General features: G+C 39.2%; 1 protein-coding gene across 1 annotated transcript; it reads left to right on the plus strand.

The window, feature by feature from the left end:
* Positions 1 to 704: 704 nt before the first annotated feature.
* On the plus strand, positions 705 to 14,921 carry CCT4 (chaperonin containing TCP1 subunit 4). The gene is made up of 14 exons (XM_040463316.1): positions 705 to 974; positions 3,681 to 3,733; positions 4,503 to 4,592; positions 5,504 to 5,612; positions 6,956 to 7,098; positions 8,064 to 8,185; positions 8,863 to 8,995; positions 10,210 to 10,349; positions 12,044 to 12,140; positions 12,223 to 12,333; positions 12,425 to 12,555; positions 12,684 to 12,918; positions 14,342 to 14,455; positions 14,691 to 14,921. The coding sequence occupies exons 1-14, from the start codon at positions 848 to 850 to the stop codon at positions 14,703 to 14,705; spliced, it is 1,620 nt and encodes a 539-aa protein (XP_040319250.1). The 5' UTR covers positions 705 to 847; the 3' UTR covers positions 14,706 to 14,921.
* The last annotated feature ends 1,209 nt before the right edge of the window (positions 14,922 to 16,130 follow it).

Here is a 16,130-nt window from a genome sequence, read left to right on the forward strand (position 1 = left end):
GTATTGTGAAGGTTAAGGAGATAAAATGTGTATAAGCGTTTAGCAATGCACCTAGCACATAACTGAACTAAATGATCGTAATTAAAATTCTTAGGCTTCCTGTGAGTGGCTCATGTTACGTGTAAGAAACTAGTACACAACGAGAAGGTTATACTAGACAAGGACTGCTGGTTTGGCAGGCAATCATAGCTTCAAAACGTGTAAGATTCCCTGGGATTTAATGACGGTACACTTAATCTCTACCACTCAATATCAATCAATAGGAGACAACACTTCAAGCATATGAAAACAGATACCCATTCTAAATCTCTCTTCCGACTCTATCTCAAAATGAACAAAACCGAATATTCATTTATTTCAAAATGAATAAAATACAAGACTAAGCGACCCAGCAAAAAAGGGCTCAGTCCCGCCCTTTCAGGAGTAACCAGGGAGACCACAACACCTCGCAGACGCTTCTGGTTTGAGTTAACGGAAGGGACCTTACAGGCGAGCACAGAGCCACCGGCGACATGGGTGCCCAACATCTGCCTTTAAAATCATGGGATGATCGGTCGGCCTCGCAAGGGTCCTCCCCCACCATGCCTCCACCCCAGGGCCCGGAGCCAACACTCCTTGTAAACCCCCAGCTCCCTGCCGCAGCTGCCTCAACAGGCGCGCGGCGGGCAGCCTGCTACGTCACGTCGGCGCCGCGCCACTTGGCAGGCCCCCTTCTCCACGTCCTCCCCCCTTTGCCGCTTTCTGGAAGGTTCGTGAAGGCGGTGGGCGCGTTCCGTTAGTCTGCGGCCGTCCGGAATCCGGCTCCATCCGTCCTCCCCAAGTCCACGCAGACCCAGCCGACCTTGCCATGCCGGAGAACGTGGCTCCTCGGAGCGGGGCGCCCGCCGGGGCTGCCGGCGGCCGCAACAAAAGCGCCTATCAGGACCGTGACAAGCCGGCCCAGATCCGCTTCAGCAACATCTCCGCGGCCAAAGGTATCGCTCCCAGGGTCTGACCTGCGGCCGTGCGGGGTCGAGTTCTGTCTGCACTGTCATTCTGATCTTGGGTTGCCAAGGCACATTTTCTGTTCCTTGAGATGATCTCGTCTTTCCAGTGATAGATGGAAAGATCTCTCTTTGGAGGGATCTGTGCTGTTTTTTGCCGGTAATTCCCAGTGCCTAGTATGGACACCTTTGGACTGGCCCCATTCTGGGTGTCATACGCCCATAAGTTTTCATCCTCGGTCGCTCATCACACTCCAGTAGAAAGCAGCCGAGGCCCGCACGTGCGGCTGCAGTCCTTTGGGATCTGACACAAGAGCCCTGTCGCTTATCTGCTTATTGGTTTCATTGGTAGAATGTTGTTTGCATAATCCATTTTAGTTTTTTTGCCCTTGTAAAAGTACCATTTAAGTAAGCTCTTGGCGCAACTAATGAAACGAATTGAGAACTTAGTGCTTATATTGGGGCGGGGACCTTTGTATTGCGCTGTGGGAAAGACTTATCCGTCCTGTTTGGGAATATGGAAAGATCTAGGCTGTGCTTTTATGTTCTCCCTGTATGTGCAACGAAACAAACAAGTCTAGAAATATGGACAGTTTGTTGGTGTTTTCGTTTTATAGAATATTTTGGTGTATGGTAGAAATGAAGACCTGAGTTAAATTCTCTCGGTGGCTTTGTGACCTTCGACCTCTAGCCAGGGTTTTCTCCCCCGTAAAATTGAGGCTTTTTTTTTTTTTAGACTTGTGAGAATTAAGAATAGTCGAGTTGAGATAGAAGAATCTGGAAGGAAAAATGAGAACAAAGGCTTAGAGATGTTACCTAATGTGTATTGAATATTGAAACACAGTGAGCATTCCATCATGGCATAAAGTGCATGAAGAAGCGATAGGTGAGATTGGAAGGGTAAAATGGGGCCAATCTCGAAGGGTCGGTGAGGAGAGGCCACATGAATTATCTGTGAACCTGACCTTGAAGAGAACTCAGAACAGAGACTACTAGTCTTTCCAAGTCAGACAAAACTCAACAAATTTGATCGAGGAAAGTTGCTTTAGTTGGGTGCATTTTCGGTTTAATTCAGGGAGCCACTTTTTATTTAGATGTTATCCAAAAAATGCCCCTTCACCCACCCAGATTGGTTGATAGTGTGAAAAAAAAAAGTCTAGTATTATTCAGCATGAGTCCGTTAACAGACTGTACGGTGTGCCACACAGTATGTTAAACATCTGACAGTTTTGGAAATGTAAGCAGTCTAAAAAATCTTTTATTTTTTTGGATAATGTGTGTGTTATCTAACTTTTTGCAGGTGAATGTCAGAGCCTTTTTTTTTTTTCTTTTTTTTTGCCTTTTTTAAAAACCCCCAGCGTGGGGCTTGAACCCGCTACTCTGAGATGAAAGTCACATAGTCTCCATACGGAGCCAGCCAGGTGTCCTGAATGTGAGGGCATTCTTAAAGTGAATTGGTCTGCTTGTAGAATCATGGCCATGTGGGTACACTACAGTAGCCTGAAAGCGTAATATTTACTGGATAATTAGGAACAGCAGCCTAAAATTACAAAATAAAATTTTAAATCATAGCAAATATTTTCTCTAAAGATCTTTATCATTCACACAATAAAGGAGGAAGTATGCTGGTTGTGGCGTATACAATGATTAGGTCACAATCTCAGCCTTGTGTATATGGGGTGAGGTGGTATGTGAGGAAGGGGAATGCCTGATTATTTGTCTTAGGCTTGTCAAAGAAAAGGGGGTTTGACTTGACTGTTCATCACATCTAATTTTTCTTAGAAAATAGTAAATGGACTACTAAAACATTCTTAGGGACAAATAATAAGTAACTTTGGAACGGTAGACTGTATATCCAGATATATTTCAAGTATCCACTTTTTTTTTTAAACGTTTATTTATTTTTGAGACAGAGACAGAGCATGAACGGGGGAGGGTCAGAGAGAGGGAGACACTGAATCCGAAACAGGCTCCAGGCTCTGAGCTGTCAGCACAGAGCCCGATGCGAGGCTCGAACTCACGGACCGTGAGATCATGACCTGAGCCGAAGTCGGCCGCTTAACCGACTGAGCCACCCAGGCGCTCCAGATATATTTCATAACGTATTGATGATGACTGAAAGCTGGGGTTTTAGTTTGGGTTTTTGTTTGGGTTAAGATCTGGGCTCTTTGTTTGTTTTGGTTTATTTGGTGGCAGGGTTGGAAGGTGTCCAAAGGGTATTTTACTGTAGGCCATGTATATATATTGGCCTCACGTTAGCGGACAAAACTCTTTGCCCTCAGAAATTACTGTCTATAGGTAGGAGAGACAGAATAGACAAATAAATGGAATTATATAGCATATTAGGAAGTCTTAAGGAATGGAGAAAATACAGTCTTCATTCAAACTACATTGTACTTATTTTGATATTTAGAGAAAGATTAGGTAAATCCTTAAAATGTGTTCTGCCATAGGTAGGGCACAAAGTTATTTACAGGGACTTGTACCAACAAAAGGTGAAATGTCATACAATTAAAAGGAATTACTGTTTCCAGTAGATTATTATTAGACAATGAATTTTCTTTAGTGGACACAGTATAAACAGTTGTATACCATATCCTAATAAGGACAGAATGATCATTTGAAAGGAGAAATACTTCGTGGGGTTTTTTGTTTCATTTTGTTTTAAGAGCCTTGATTTCTTCCTTCTGTTTACAGCTGTTGCTGATGCTATTAGAACAAGCCTTGGACCAAAAGGAATGGATAAAATGGTAAAAACTTGAACTGTTTGTTACATATTGAGTGCTATTGTCCACACTGCAAAATCTCAATAGAGGGTTAGGATGTGCTGCTTAAAAAATAAAAAGTATTAGAAAGGTACTTTGAAAGTTTAGAAGAATAAAAGATTGCTTTGGAATGAGTAGGACTTAACTATAATTCATATTTTATTTGACGCTTTTAACATTGAAAATGTGTCCGCCAGAGTAGTTCTCTGTTGTTTTGTTACATGGAAAGTACAGTAAGGCAATAGCTATGAGCGCTTGAGTTCAGTGTTTTCTTATTGGTAAATAACTGTGACCCTCTATGGGTCTGTAGAATTTCACTTGTTCTTCCAGCAAGAGAATACTGCTAAGTTGAGAATACCAAGAAATAAGTTACTATTTCAACTGTGAGAAGTGTGTACATTGTGTTCTTGATGCTATCTTTTTTGGAGATCCATAGTGTCCTTTGTTACTATGGATACGAACCCAGGAATAATAGTAATTATATCCAGTGTCTAGATTCCTTCGAGCAAACAAAAATAGCTAGAGTAAAGCCAAGTGTTGCACTTGCAAAGTTAAGCTGTTGCTGTATATTCTTAAATCGGTATACTAACATAAGGGAAGAGAATTTAAAATTAAGCACAGTTGTAAGCTCTGCAAACATAAATTAACTTCTCTACTAAGAAGTTTTAAAGTTAGAGCTTTAGGGTGTCATAGTGCTGGGTAAAGAAAACAAAATTTTTGAAGTACAGTGTTTTCAAAAAACAAAACTTTCCAGATTCAAGATGGAAAAGGCGATGTGACCATTACAAATGATGGTGCCACCATTCTGAAACAAATGCAGGTGTTACATCCAGCAGCCAGAATGGTAAGTGTAATTTTAGATGAGTGGGTTTTTTAAGTGTATTGCTTGATATTTATAAAGAGTTAAATTTGTTTCTTTGATCACATTGTGTTTAAGCATTGTGAATTTACTTTCTTTAGGTTAAGCAGGCATGTTTTTAGGATGCATTGTGTGCCTAGCATTGTGCTCTTCAGTGCAAGGTTGTAATAAAACATGAATCTCTTTGTCCACAGGAGTGTGCCAGGTAGTTGAGGAAAAAGGAGATAAAAACATGAAATGCCGTGAATTATTAGCTCAGTGGGTGTTAGTTGGAAGGGAGCAATGTAATCTTAATTGTGTGCAAAATAAATCACATGTCTAAACTTTACACTGGTGTTTATTAGAAATAATTACCAATTCAGCTAAATGTGATGATGATTCCAGTGTCAAGTGAGAAGTCACCATATCTTTGAAAAGAAATTCCATCGAAAAGTTACATTTAATTATGTAAAGTTGACTTTTGAAGTGAATCAGATTCTACTTACACAGAGTCATTTCAGATGAGCTTCCAGAGGACTCCAAACTGACACTTGTGCCATCTAGAATGCTGCATTTTTTTTTAGCTTCCAACTCTACAACATTATTTATGCTTTCTGACAGGAACTTTTTTAATAGCTGGGGAGAAAAAATTTACAACCCATAGTCTGAACCAGAAATCATAATACAGCTTCTTATAGAGAGTATACCTAAGCAGAATTTTTTTGTGTCACAAATATATCAATCATTTTAAAATGAAACCCAAGAAGTCAAAAATTGTGTTGAATCTTAGAGTGTTGATAACAGTAGTCAAGTTGTTTGTGACACTGATCAGAAGGCCATTCGTTTTATATTTCAGTTAGATGTTATTGGGTCCTCACATTTCTCATTGAGCAACTTAGCATGTTCTGTTTCTTTAGCTGGTGGAGCTATCTAAGGCGCAAGATATAGAAGCAGGAGATGGCACCACATCGGTGGTCATCATTGCTGGCTCTCTCTTAGATTCCTGTACCAAGCTTCTTCAGAAAGGTAGGTAGGACTTGGGACATGTTTTATTCCTAAATAAAGGCCAAAAAATACTAAGTAATAGGAGATATGATAGTTGATTTGGAATAACGAATCTTATTATTAGGAATTTTTAGGTTAAATTTTGCTTGGTTTATCATATGAATAAGAATTTTTTTTTCTTTTTTTCTTTCTTATTTTTTTTTTTAAACCAAGCTTTATTTTGAATGAAACTTGATAGAATTTTGCTTTTCTAAAATAAGTTGTGGTGGTGTTACTAATCTTAGGCTCTAAATGAGAATGGTGATTTGGGAGAGATTGTATAGGTTCTTCTACTGATAAATAGTGCTTAATCATAGTAGTGACTCTCCAGTCACTTATTCTTTTTTTTTTTTTTTAAATTTTTTTTTTTCAACGTTTTTATTTTTATTTTTGGGACAGAGAGAGACAGAGTATGAACGGGGGAGGGGCAGAGAGAGAGGGAGACACAGAATCGGAAACAGGCTCCAGGCTCCGAGCCATCAGCCCAGAGCCTGACGCGGGGCTCGAACTCACGGACCGCGAGATCGTGACCTGGCTGAAGTCGGACGCTTAACCGACTGCGCCACCCAGGCGCCCCTCCAGTCACTTATTCTACTTAGAATTGTGATGTTTTGAAAAGTATATAATTTGGCTTCAGTCTTAAAGTATCATGAGTGCAGCATTGATCTGTTCCAAATTAAATGGAAATAAATTATTAGCCATAATAGCAGCTAAAGTTGTTCAGACTATTTTGTTTATAACTGAAGCCTCAGTTTATTTTTTTTTTAATTTTTTTGTTTGTTTATTTTTGAGAGACAGAGCACAAGCAGGGGAGGAGCAGAGAGAGGGAGACAGAATCTGAAACAGGCTCCAGGCTCTGAGCTGTCAGCACAGAGCCTGACGTGAGGCTCGAACTCCTAAGCCGTGAGGCCATGACCTGAGCCGAAGTCAGATGCTTGACTGAGCCACTCAGGCGCCCCATGAAGCCTCAGTTTCGATAATTTAAAAAATATGTCTGCTTTGGGGCGCCTCGGTGGCTCTGTCAGTTAAGCATCCAACTCTTGATTTCAACTCAGGTCATGATCTCATGGTTTGTGAGATCAAGCCCCACATCAGGCTCTGCTGATAGCATGGAGCCTGCTTGGGATTCTCTCTTGCTCTCTCTGCCCCTCCCCTGCTTACACGTGCTCTTGTGCTCTCTTTATCTGTCTTCACTCTCTCTCAAAATAAACTTTCAAAAAATTTTAAATTATGATTGCTTTGAAATTATGAGTGGAAAGTTTCTATTTTTAACATGTGCCATATATGTAGTTCATGTGTTATAATAACGAAATTTTAACAAACAGGGATTCATCCAACCATCATTTCTGAGTCATTCCAGAAGGCTTTGGAAAAGGGTATTGAAATCTTGACTGACATGTCTAGACCTGTGGAACTGAGTGACAGAGAAACTTTATTAAATAGTGCTACCACTTCATTGAACTCAAAGGTGAGTCCGGTACTAAGGGATCATTGCAAAATCACATTTTAAAGTTTAAGAATTGCAACTCTTACATTGTGATTTTTGATGTTAAACGGTTCATAAATGTTAGGTCTAGAGTGTCTAGATAACTGAAGTAATTTGTACAGCTAAATTAGTTAAAGTCAAATTTCCTCCTTCAAAGCTTTCAAATAAATTGTATCCCCATTTTACATATGGGGAAATAGATGTAGTGAAGTTAAGTAACTAACCCAAGACCTATCAGTAAGAGGTAGGTTGAGGGGCACCTGAATGGCTCAGTCAGGTAAGTGTCCGAGTTCAGCTTTGGTCATGATTGTTGAGTTTGAGCCCCCAAATCAGGCTCTCTGCTATCAGCACAGAGCCTGTTTTGGATCCTCTGTCCCCCTGTTTCTGCACCTCCCCCGCTCATGCTCTCTCTCCTAAATAAGTAAAAAATAAGGGGTGAGTTGAGATTGGAACCCAGGACAGGTTTGCCCATCCATAGTCCCTCTTAACTAATAATCAATGCTGCTTTTTTTAGTTTTCAAATTTAAAGCATTGATTTTTTTTTTTTAGTGCTGGGTTCATCACTAAACTAAGCTGTGTGACTCTTCAAATTTCTTCATCTGAAGATTGAATGAGTATATAAATGATAAGAGCTAAGATCATTTTAGATAAGAATTGTCTGCATAAAGTTAACTTGGTTTTTGGATTTCCTATAGAATTATTAGTAATTCAGACAGTCTGTTTACTAACTTAATAAAACAGGAAAGCAAGCAGACATTTTGTGCCGTTGGTGACTGACAACATGAGTGGACAAGACAGTTTGTATGGAATGTTGTCTTCATGTTCCCACTCTTCCTTTGCAACCCAAGAAAAGTGGTTAAGATTACTTCTTGAATATCTTTGTCATTAAAGAACTAGGATTTTTTTCTGTTGTGAAGTTGATTTTATTATTATTTTTTTAATTCCAGGTTGTCTCTCAGTATTCAAGTCTGCTTTCTCCAATGAGTGTAAATGCAGTGATGAAAGTGATTGACCCAGCCACCGCTACTAGTGTGGATCTGAGAGACATTAAAATAGTTAAGAAACTTGGGTAAGCATGTCTAATTTTAACTTTAGTAAAAATAAGAGGTACCTCAGTGGCTCACTTGGTTAAGCCTCTGTCTCTTGATTTCGGCTCAGATCATGATCTCATGGTTCATGAGTTCAAGCCTATGTTGAGGACGTCAGCACAGAGCCTCGTTGGGATTCTCCTGTCTCCCTCTCTCTCTGCTCCTCCCTCAGTTGCTTTCAAAAATAAATAAGCTTTTTAAAGAAAAATTAATTTTAAGAACTTGTATTAATATGGGAATCTCAAGAGTTTGTTTATATCCTTTTACGATGGCAAGGCAGTAGTGTGATCAGAGTTCAGGAATAGGGCACTAATAAATGATTCCTGTTTTATTCGACTGATGATTTTTAATCTATTAGTGATCTATTTTTTTAATAGTTATTTCTCCCAGATTTTATTTGGCTCACTGTATTTTTTTAAAATTTTGTTTATTTTGAGGGAGTGGGGGAGAGGCAGAGAGAAAATCCCAGGCAAGCTCCATGTTCAGCATGGAGCCTGACATGGGTTCTCGATCTCATGACTGTGAAATCATGACCTGATACCACATCAAGAGTCCGTCGCTCAACCAACTGAGCCACCCAGGCGTGCCCTGATTGGCAATCTGTTAAACTTAACAGATTTCCACCTGTTAACTGTCGTCTTGTTTTCTTTTCTCTTAGTGGGACAATTGATGACTGTGAGCTGGTAGAAGGGCTGGTACTTACTCAAAAGGTGGCAAATTCTGGCATAACCAGAGTTGAAAAGGCTAAGATTGGGCTTATTCAGTTTTGCTTATCTGCTCCCAAAACTGATGTAAGTAAGAGCCAAATGCAAGTGGTTCCTTGTTCACGTGTTTTGACTTTTTAATAGCTCAGACTTTTGTTTGTTAATACAAAAACAGAAAATACACTAGTAATAAAAACCATAGGTTTCAAAAGAATTTGTGAGATTGAGGGTGCCTGGGTGGCTCAATCGATTAAGCATCCAACTTCAGCTCAGGTCAAGATCTTGCGGTTCTTGAGTTTGAGCCCCGAATCAGGCTTTGCTATCAGCGCAGAGCCCATTTTGGATCCTCTGTTTCTCCCCCACTCTCCTTCTCTCACAAAAATAAAATACTAAAAAAAAAAAAAAAAAGAATTAGTGAAATTGAGACAAAAGTAGAAATTGTTGATGACAGACATGACAAATCAGTAGCTTCAATTGACTGTCATTGAACTAAGCGTTGACTTCATATATAAGGCAAATAGCAATAGAGGCTATGTATGAAATAGGTTATGGAAAAGTTACAGTGTAAGTAGAATTTCTAAATTCTTTCTAGGTTTCTGAGAAACCTCCACCCACCCTATAGCAACAGACAGATCTTTTGTCCTACATTAGCACAAATGAAACTAAACCAGGTTACTGTTTATACTCTAAAGAAATGTTTTTAAAGGTGTTTTCATATCTTTTAGTCATAAGTGCTATTTCCAAAAGTGGGTGGTTGAGCTTGTCACTTCGCTCAGGTTTGTTTTCTTTACAATGTATTGCATTACACATTTTTAGTCCTGTGTTTCCCAAAAGTTTAACCCCATAGAAAACTTAATTTTGTTTTATACACCACTGATTAACAAGATTTGTCCCTGGTACCTCCTTTCAGCATGCCAGTTTTGTTTGTGTTTGTTTGTTTTAACAAGCCATAGAGTAAAAAGGATGCAACTGAAATTATTTCAGGAATGCATATATCTGTATGAAGAAAATTGACATATTCAGGAAATAGGATAATCATTTCACAGTTACCAAAAATGTACTTGCAAAAAATATAAGACAGCAAGGTGTATAGATAAAAGTTAAAGACCTGAGTTAATGTTGGTTTTCATCTTCCTAGGTCTTTTCTGGGGTGACAGTATGATATCTTACTTGGTATGATTTTGGTTGAATATACATGATATTTGCATTAAAAGTTTGTCTTTCTCACTAAAAAAAAAATTAAAGGCAAAAAAAAACTCTTATAAGGCAATTTATTAATATGTTATTCTTTTTCTCAACAGATGGATAATCAAATAGTAGTTTCTGACTATGTCCAGATGGACCGAGTGCTGCGGGAGGAGAGAGCCTATATTCTAAATTTAGTGAAGCAAATTAAAAAAACAGGATGTAATGTCCTTCTCATACAGAAGTCTATTTTGAGGTGTGGGGCTATTTCTTTTGTTCACTTTTTTATTTTTTTAATGTTTATTTTTGAGAGAAAGTGTGTGAGAAGGAGAGGTGCAGAGAGACAGAGGATCCGAAGCAGGCTCCATGCTGATGGCAGCACAAGGTGGGGGCTCAGACTCACAAACCATGAGATCATGACCTGAGCTGAAGTCCAGGACTCAAAACGACTGAGCAAGCCAGGCGACCCTCTTTTGTTCACTTTTTAATGACATTTATTTTTGATCCCTTATAGCAATTGTTTAAGAAACATTCAAAGTGAGTAAACCACTGGAAATCTAGGATGAAACTGCATTGGTGGGACAGCACTGTATTCTGATCATCCTCTAAAGTAGGTTCTCTTCCCATTGTGATGATTTAAATATGTGGGATATACAGTTGACCCTTGAACAACTTAGGTTTGAATTGTGTGGGTCCATTTACATATGGATTTTTTTTTTTTTTATTACAGTGCTGTCAGGTGTATTTTCCTCGTGGCTTTTTAAAGTTTAAGTAATCTCGGGGCGCCTGGATGGTTCAGTCGGTTATGCATCCGACTTCAGCTCAGGTCATGATCTCACAGTTCGTGGGTTTGAGCCCCGTATCTGGCTCTGACAGCTCAGAGCCTGGAGCCAGCTTTGGATTCTGCGTCTCATTCTCTGCCCCTTCCTCGCTTGTGCTCTTTCTCTCTCAAAAATAAACAAACATTAAAAAAAATTTTTTTTTTTTAATTAAAGTTTCATTTAAGTAATCTCTACACCCGATGTGGGGCTCAAACTCATGACCCTGAGATCAAGAGTTGCATATTCTTCTGACTGAGCCAGGCAGGCACCTCTCCTCATCGTTTTCTTAACATTTTCTTTCCTCTATTTTTATCATAATACAGCATAGGGGTGCCTGGATGGCTTAGTCAATTTGGCATCGGACTCTTGATTTCAGCCTGGGTTGTGAGCTTACACTTCGTGGGTTTGAGCTCCACATCGGGCTCTGTGCTAACAGGGCAGAACCTGCTTAGGATTCTCTCTCTCCTCTTTATCCCTCTCTTTGCTTGCACGTGCGCTCTCTCTCTCTCAGATATTTAAAAAGAATACAACATATGTTACGTGTAACATGCAAAATATCGATTAAGTGTTTATGTTATCCATAAGGCTCTGATCTTTGGGTTATTAGTAGTTAACTTTTGGGGAAGTCAGGGCATCTGGGTGGCTCATTCAATTGAGTGTCCGACTCTTGATTTTGGCTCAGGTCATGATTCCAGGGTTGTGAGATCAAGCCCTGCATCAGGCTCTGTGCTGAGTGTGGAGCCTGCTTGAGATTGTCCCTCCCTCCCTCCCTCCCTCTACCTGCCCCCCTCCCCTTCTCCTGTGTGCTCTCTCTAAAAAAGGGCAGGAGGAGTCAAAAGTTGTATGCAAATTTCGGGTGGTGTCTGGGCAGCTTAGTCGATTAAGTGTCCAACTCTTGCTATCAACTCAGGTCATGATCTCATAGTTCATTAGTTTGAGCCCTGCATCATGCTCCGTGCTGACAGTGCATAGTCTGCTTGGTATTCTCCCTGCCCCCACCCCGCCCCCCCCCCCCCATAAATAAATAAGCTTTAAAAAGTCTTTAAAAAAAAATGACAAAAAGCAGTTGAATGGCAAAGTGGTTTTTATTTTAATCTAGCATTGATATAATCCCTGATTTGTATTTCAGAGATGCTCTTAGTGATCTTGCATTACATTTCCTGAACAAAATGAAGATTATGGTGGTTAAGGATATTGAAAGAGAAGACATTGAATTCATTTGTAAGGTAAAATATTCCTAGCATCTGTGTGAAAATACTGTCTTAATCAAATGTTGTCTTAATTTGTGGATTTGATTTTTTTCCCCAGACAATTGGAACCAAGCCAGTTGCTCATATTGACCAGTTCACTGCCGACATGCTGGGATCAGCTGAGTTAGCTGAGGAGGTCAATTTAAATGGTTCTGGCAAACTGCTCAAGGTAACAATATTATAATAAAGCTTTTTATCTATCTGGATTTTTTGTTTTCGCCCTTATTTCAAATACCTAATTTGGAGTTTGTTTACTAAAGATTACAGGCTGTGCAAGCCCTGGAAAAACAGTTACAATTGTTGTTCGTGGCTCTAACAAATTGGTGATTGAAGAAGCTGAGCGTTCCATTCATGATGCTCTATGTGTTATTCGCTGTTTAGTGAAGAAGAGGTAATAGAAGTTACTGAGTAATATTTTGAGCATTAAATTACTTTGACTTTTTAAGGTATAAATAGTAAGTTATTAAGAATAGCTTTCCGTTGGAGAAAATAAGCTAAAAATGTATTTGTGAATTTCAGAGCTCTTATTGCAGGAGGTGGTGCTCCAGAGATAGAATTGGCCCTACGGTTAACTGAATATTCACGAACATTGAGTGGCATGGAATCCTACTGCGTTCGTGCTTTTGCAGATGCTATGGAAGTCATTCCATCTACACTAGCTGAAAATGCTGGCTTGAATCCCATTTCTACAGTAACAGAACTAAGAAACCGCCATGCCCAAGGAGAAAAAACTACTGGCATTAATGTCCGAAAGGTAATAATTTAGTCTCTTAATTATTGCAGAAAATGTTGATTAAAATGTTAAAAGCTTCATAATCATCTATTGAATGAAAAGCATTCTAATGAAAAGTAATCTTGGATTTTGGGGCACCTGGCTGGCTTAGAAAAGAACGTGACTCTTGATCTCTGAATCGTAAGTTTGAGCCCCACATTGGGTGTAGAGATTACTTGTTAAAAAAATAATCTTGGATTTAAGTATGAGATCTGCATGTTAATTAATTTAGGCCATTGAGTAAGAATGAAGATGATGCCTTCACTGAAAAGTATCAATTATTTGGTACTTATGGATTGTGTGACTGTTAGTGAATTAATTGGCCTGTGTTTCACTTTCCTCAGTTGTAAAAACAAAGACAGTTAATAGTTTCTTCAAAAGCCTGTTGTGAAGACTGAACGTGTTACCAACTAGAAAGCTTTTACTAAGTTGCCTAGCATAAACACTATGTAAATGTTAACCATTGCTGCTGTTGTGGCCATTAGCCAAGTATGGTTGTATAGGGTAAATACAACAGTAATAATTTCCCTTTTTGTATTAATGTCTCCTTTTATTGAAGAGACAAATTAATATATAATGGAAAAACAACTGTGAAGATCCAAGGTAATATTTTCAGAATGATAAAAAACTCCAAAGGAAGGGCACTGCCTGGTTAGGGGAAACTTCATGAAGACACAACTTTGATTGGTAGGGAATGAGATTTTAGGTGGAAAAGCAAATGGTTTACAGGTGAAAGGGACCAGGAAGTGACTCATTTTGTCTTGTGGGTTATATGTTGGTGATACACTGGAATTTAACTTTGGGAAGCTTAGATAAGAGCTAGAATATGCCTTTGAGTATTGGGGCAGGTATGTGGGAGGGGGGTTGTTTTCCAGTAGTTGGGAGCTACTAATTTTTTTTTTTTTTTAAATCAAGAAGCTAAGATGATGTAAAAGTATTTTAAGGGGGAAAGACTGGAGGCACGGTGGCCTGCTATGGCCATTGTAAATTAATGCAGTAATCCTGAGAGAAAGGGGACCGAGATAGTGGCAATAACAATTTAAAAGTAGGGTTTAAGAGAGATGTAAAGGAAGAGCAGACCAGATTTGGCCAGATTAGGATTAGGATTCAGGGATGGTTTAAGCATTAAAGATCTTACAGTTTTTAATTAGTATGATTAATTTTTGCCCAGATAATAGGAGTTATTTTGGGATTAGGATTGGGGGGATCTAGCATTAATTTAGTTTTTCCAAATTTTAGTTAAATACAACCTACAATACAGAGAAGAGCTTAGTAGGGAATATTTTACTTTTGACTAGGGCAAGGGAAAATGAGGTTTAAAAGGCCTTATTAATTCAAACTTGTAACAGTGTAGTTGGTGATGTAAGTAATAATTACACTAAAAGCAATCTGTGCTATTTGGCAGGGTGGTATTTCCAACATTTTGGAGGAATTGGTTGTCCAGCCTCTGTTGGTTTCAGTTAGTGCACTGACTCTAGCAACTGAAACTGTCCGGAGCATCCTGAAAATTGATGATGTGGTAAGTATAAATAGATTGTGGATGTCCCTATAAGGTCAAAAAGGCATATTTTTAAAAGAGTTTTGGGAGGGGAGCAGGGTGGTAAATGATACTTTGTTGGTCCTCGGGTGGTAACAGTTCATACTTTTACAGTCTTTTCTCACTTGTAAAAATAGGAGTGATTTGGTAATTGCCCTAAACCAGTGTTAAAATTTTATCATTACAAGTTGTGGAACTCAGGTTTTTTTCTTGTCAGGTAAACACTCGGTAATCAAGTAACACTGGCCAACTGGCACCATCACAGCCACTAACAGTGTGTCTGGAGTGGAAGATCTCCTTGCTGTTTGGAAGATTGTTTTCCTCTACAAATTCCCAGGCCTGGTCTTCCAGTTGGCACTTGCTTGAAATTGTATTGACATAATTGAATTAAAGTATTAAATGTTTGGTTTCAAAAGGCAGATTAATTTATCATCCCTTCTACCCCCAACAGTCTGTTACTTCTGATATTCTTGACCTGTATAAGAAGAGAAAATGAATTCACATTCACTTATGGATTCGTTTAGGTCTCAATCCTGGGTACTTTAAGTTTGTTTGTTTGTTTGTTTTAAACAAGTATTGAGAATTTTAAATGGCCCAGTATGCTCATCACCCTGATAAATCCCCATTTACACAAAAATATCAAAGCCCTGTATATACTGACAGTTCCAAACCTGGAGCCCACCTCGGATTCTGTCTCCCCTTTCTTTCTGCCCCTTACCCCCTCACTCTGTCTTCTGTCCTCTCTCAAAAATAAACATTTAAAAAAATTTAAAAACACTTTTTCTTTAATCCAAATGACTTCTATTTGAACTTTTTTTTTTTCAATTTTTTAAACATTTATTTATTTTTGAGAGACAGAGCATGAGCAGGGGAGGGGCAAAGAGAGGGAGACACAGAATCCAAAGCAGGCTCTGAGCCATCAGCAGAGCAGAGTCCAACGCAGGGCTCACACTCACAAATCAGGAGATCATGACCTAGGCTGAAGTCTGACACTTAACCGACTGAGCCATCCAGGCACCCCAACTTTATTTATTTATTTATTTATTTATACACACCATTATGTATTGATATATAAATAAATTTGTAAGTATTGAGAGTCCCCCCTACCCTTTCTAGTCCTTCCTTTCGTTTCTTTTTTTCTTTCCTTTCTTGCTGGCTAGGACCTAGAGTACAAATGCAGAAAGGAAATGATCACGGTGTGAGAGCCAGCCTCTGAGGTAGCACCCAATAATTCCTGCCTTCTAGTATTCACAATCTTGTGTAACCCCCACCATCTCCCACATTGTACCAGGGTTTAATGATAGCATGTGATCAATAAGCATGGAACAGAAGTGACAGGTCACTTCCAGGATTAGATTATAAAATACCGTGGCTTCTGCCTTGGACACTCTGGTTTTTGCTCTCCTAAATTACTTGATCTGAGAGGAACAGGTTGCTATGTTATGGAGAAGCTTTATGGACACAGGCTTTCAGCCAATAGCTAGCAAGGAACTAGGGCCTGTCAACCATTACATGAGTGAGCTTGGAAGCAGATTCTCCAGTCTCAATAGAGCCTTGAGATAATTGTATCCCTGATCAACAACTTGACACCCTTGCAAGAAACCCTGAGTGCGAACCATTCAGCCAAATTTCTCAAATTTCTGACTCTTAGAAACTA

Source organism: Herpailurus yagouaroundi, unplaced genomic scaffold (genome assembly GCF_014898765.1).
Source record: "Herpailurus yagouaroundi ecotype Mexico unplaced genomic scaffold, PumYag 391, whole genome shotgun sequence".
Taxonomy (NCBI): domain Eukaryota; kingdom Metazoa; phylum Chordata; class Mammalia; order Carnivora; family Felidae; genus Herpailurus; species Herpailurus yagouaroundi.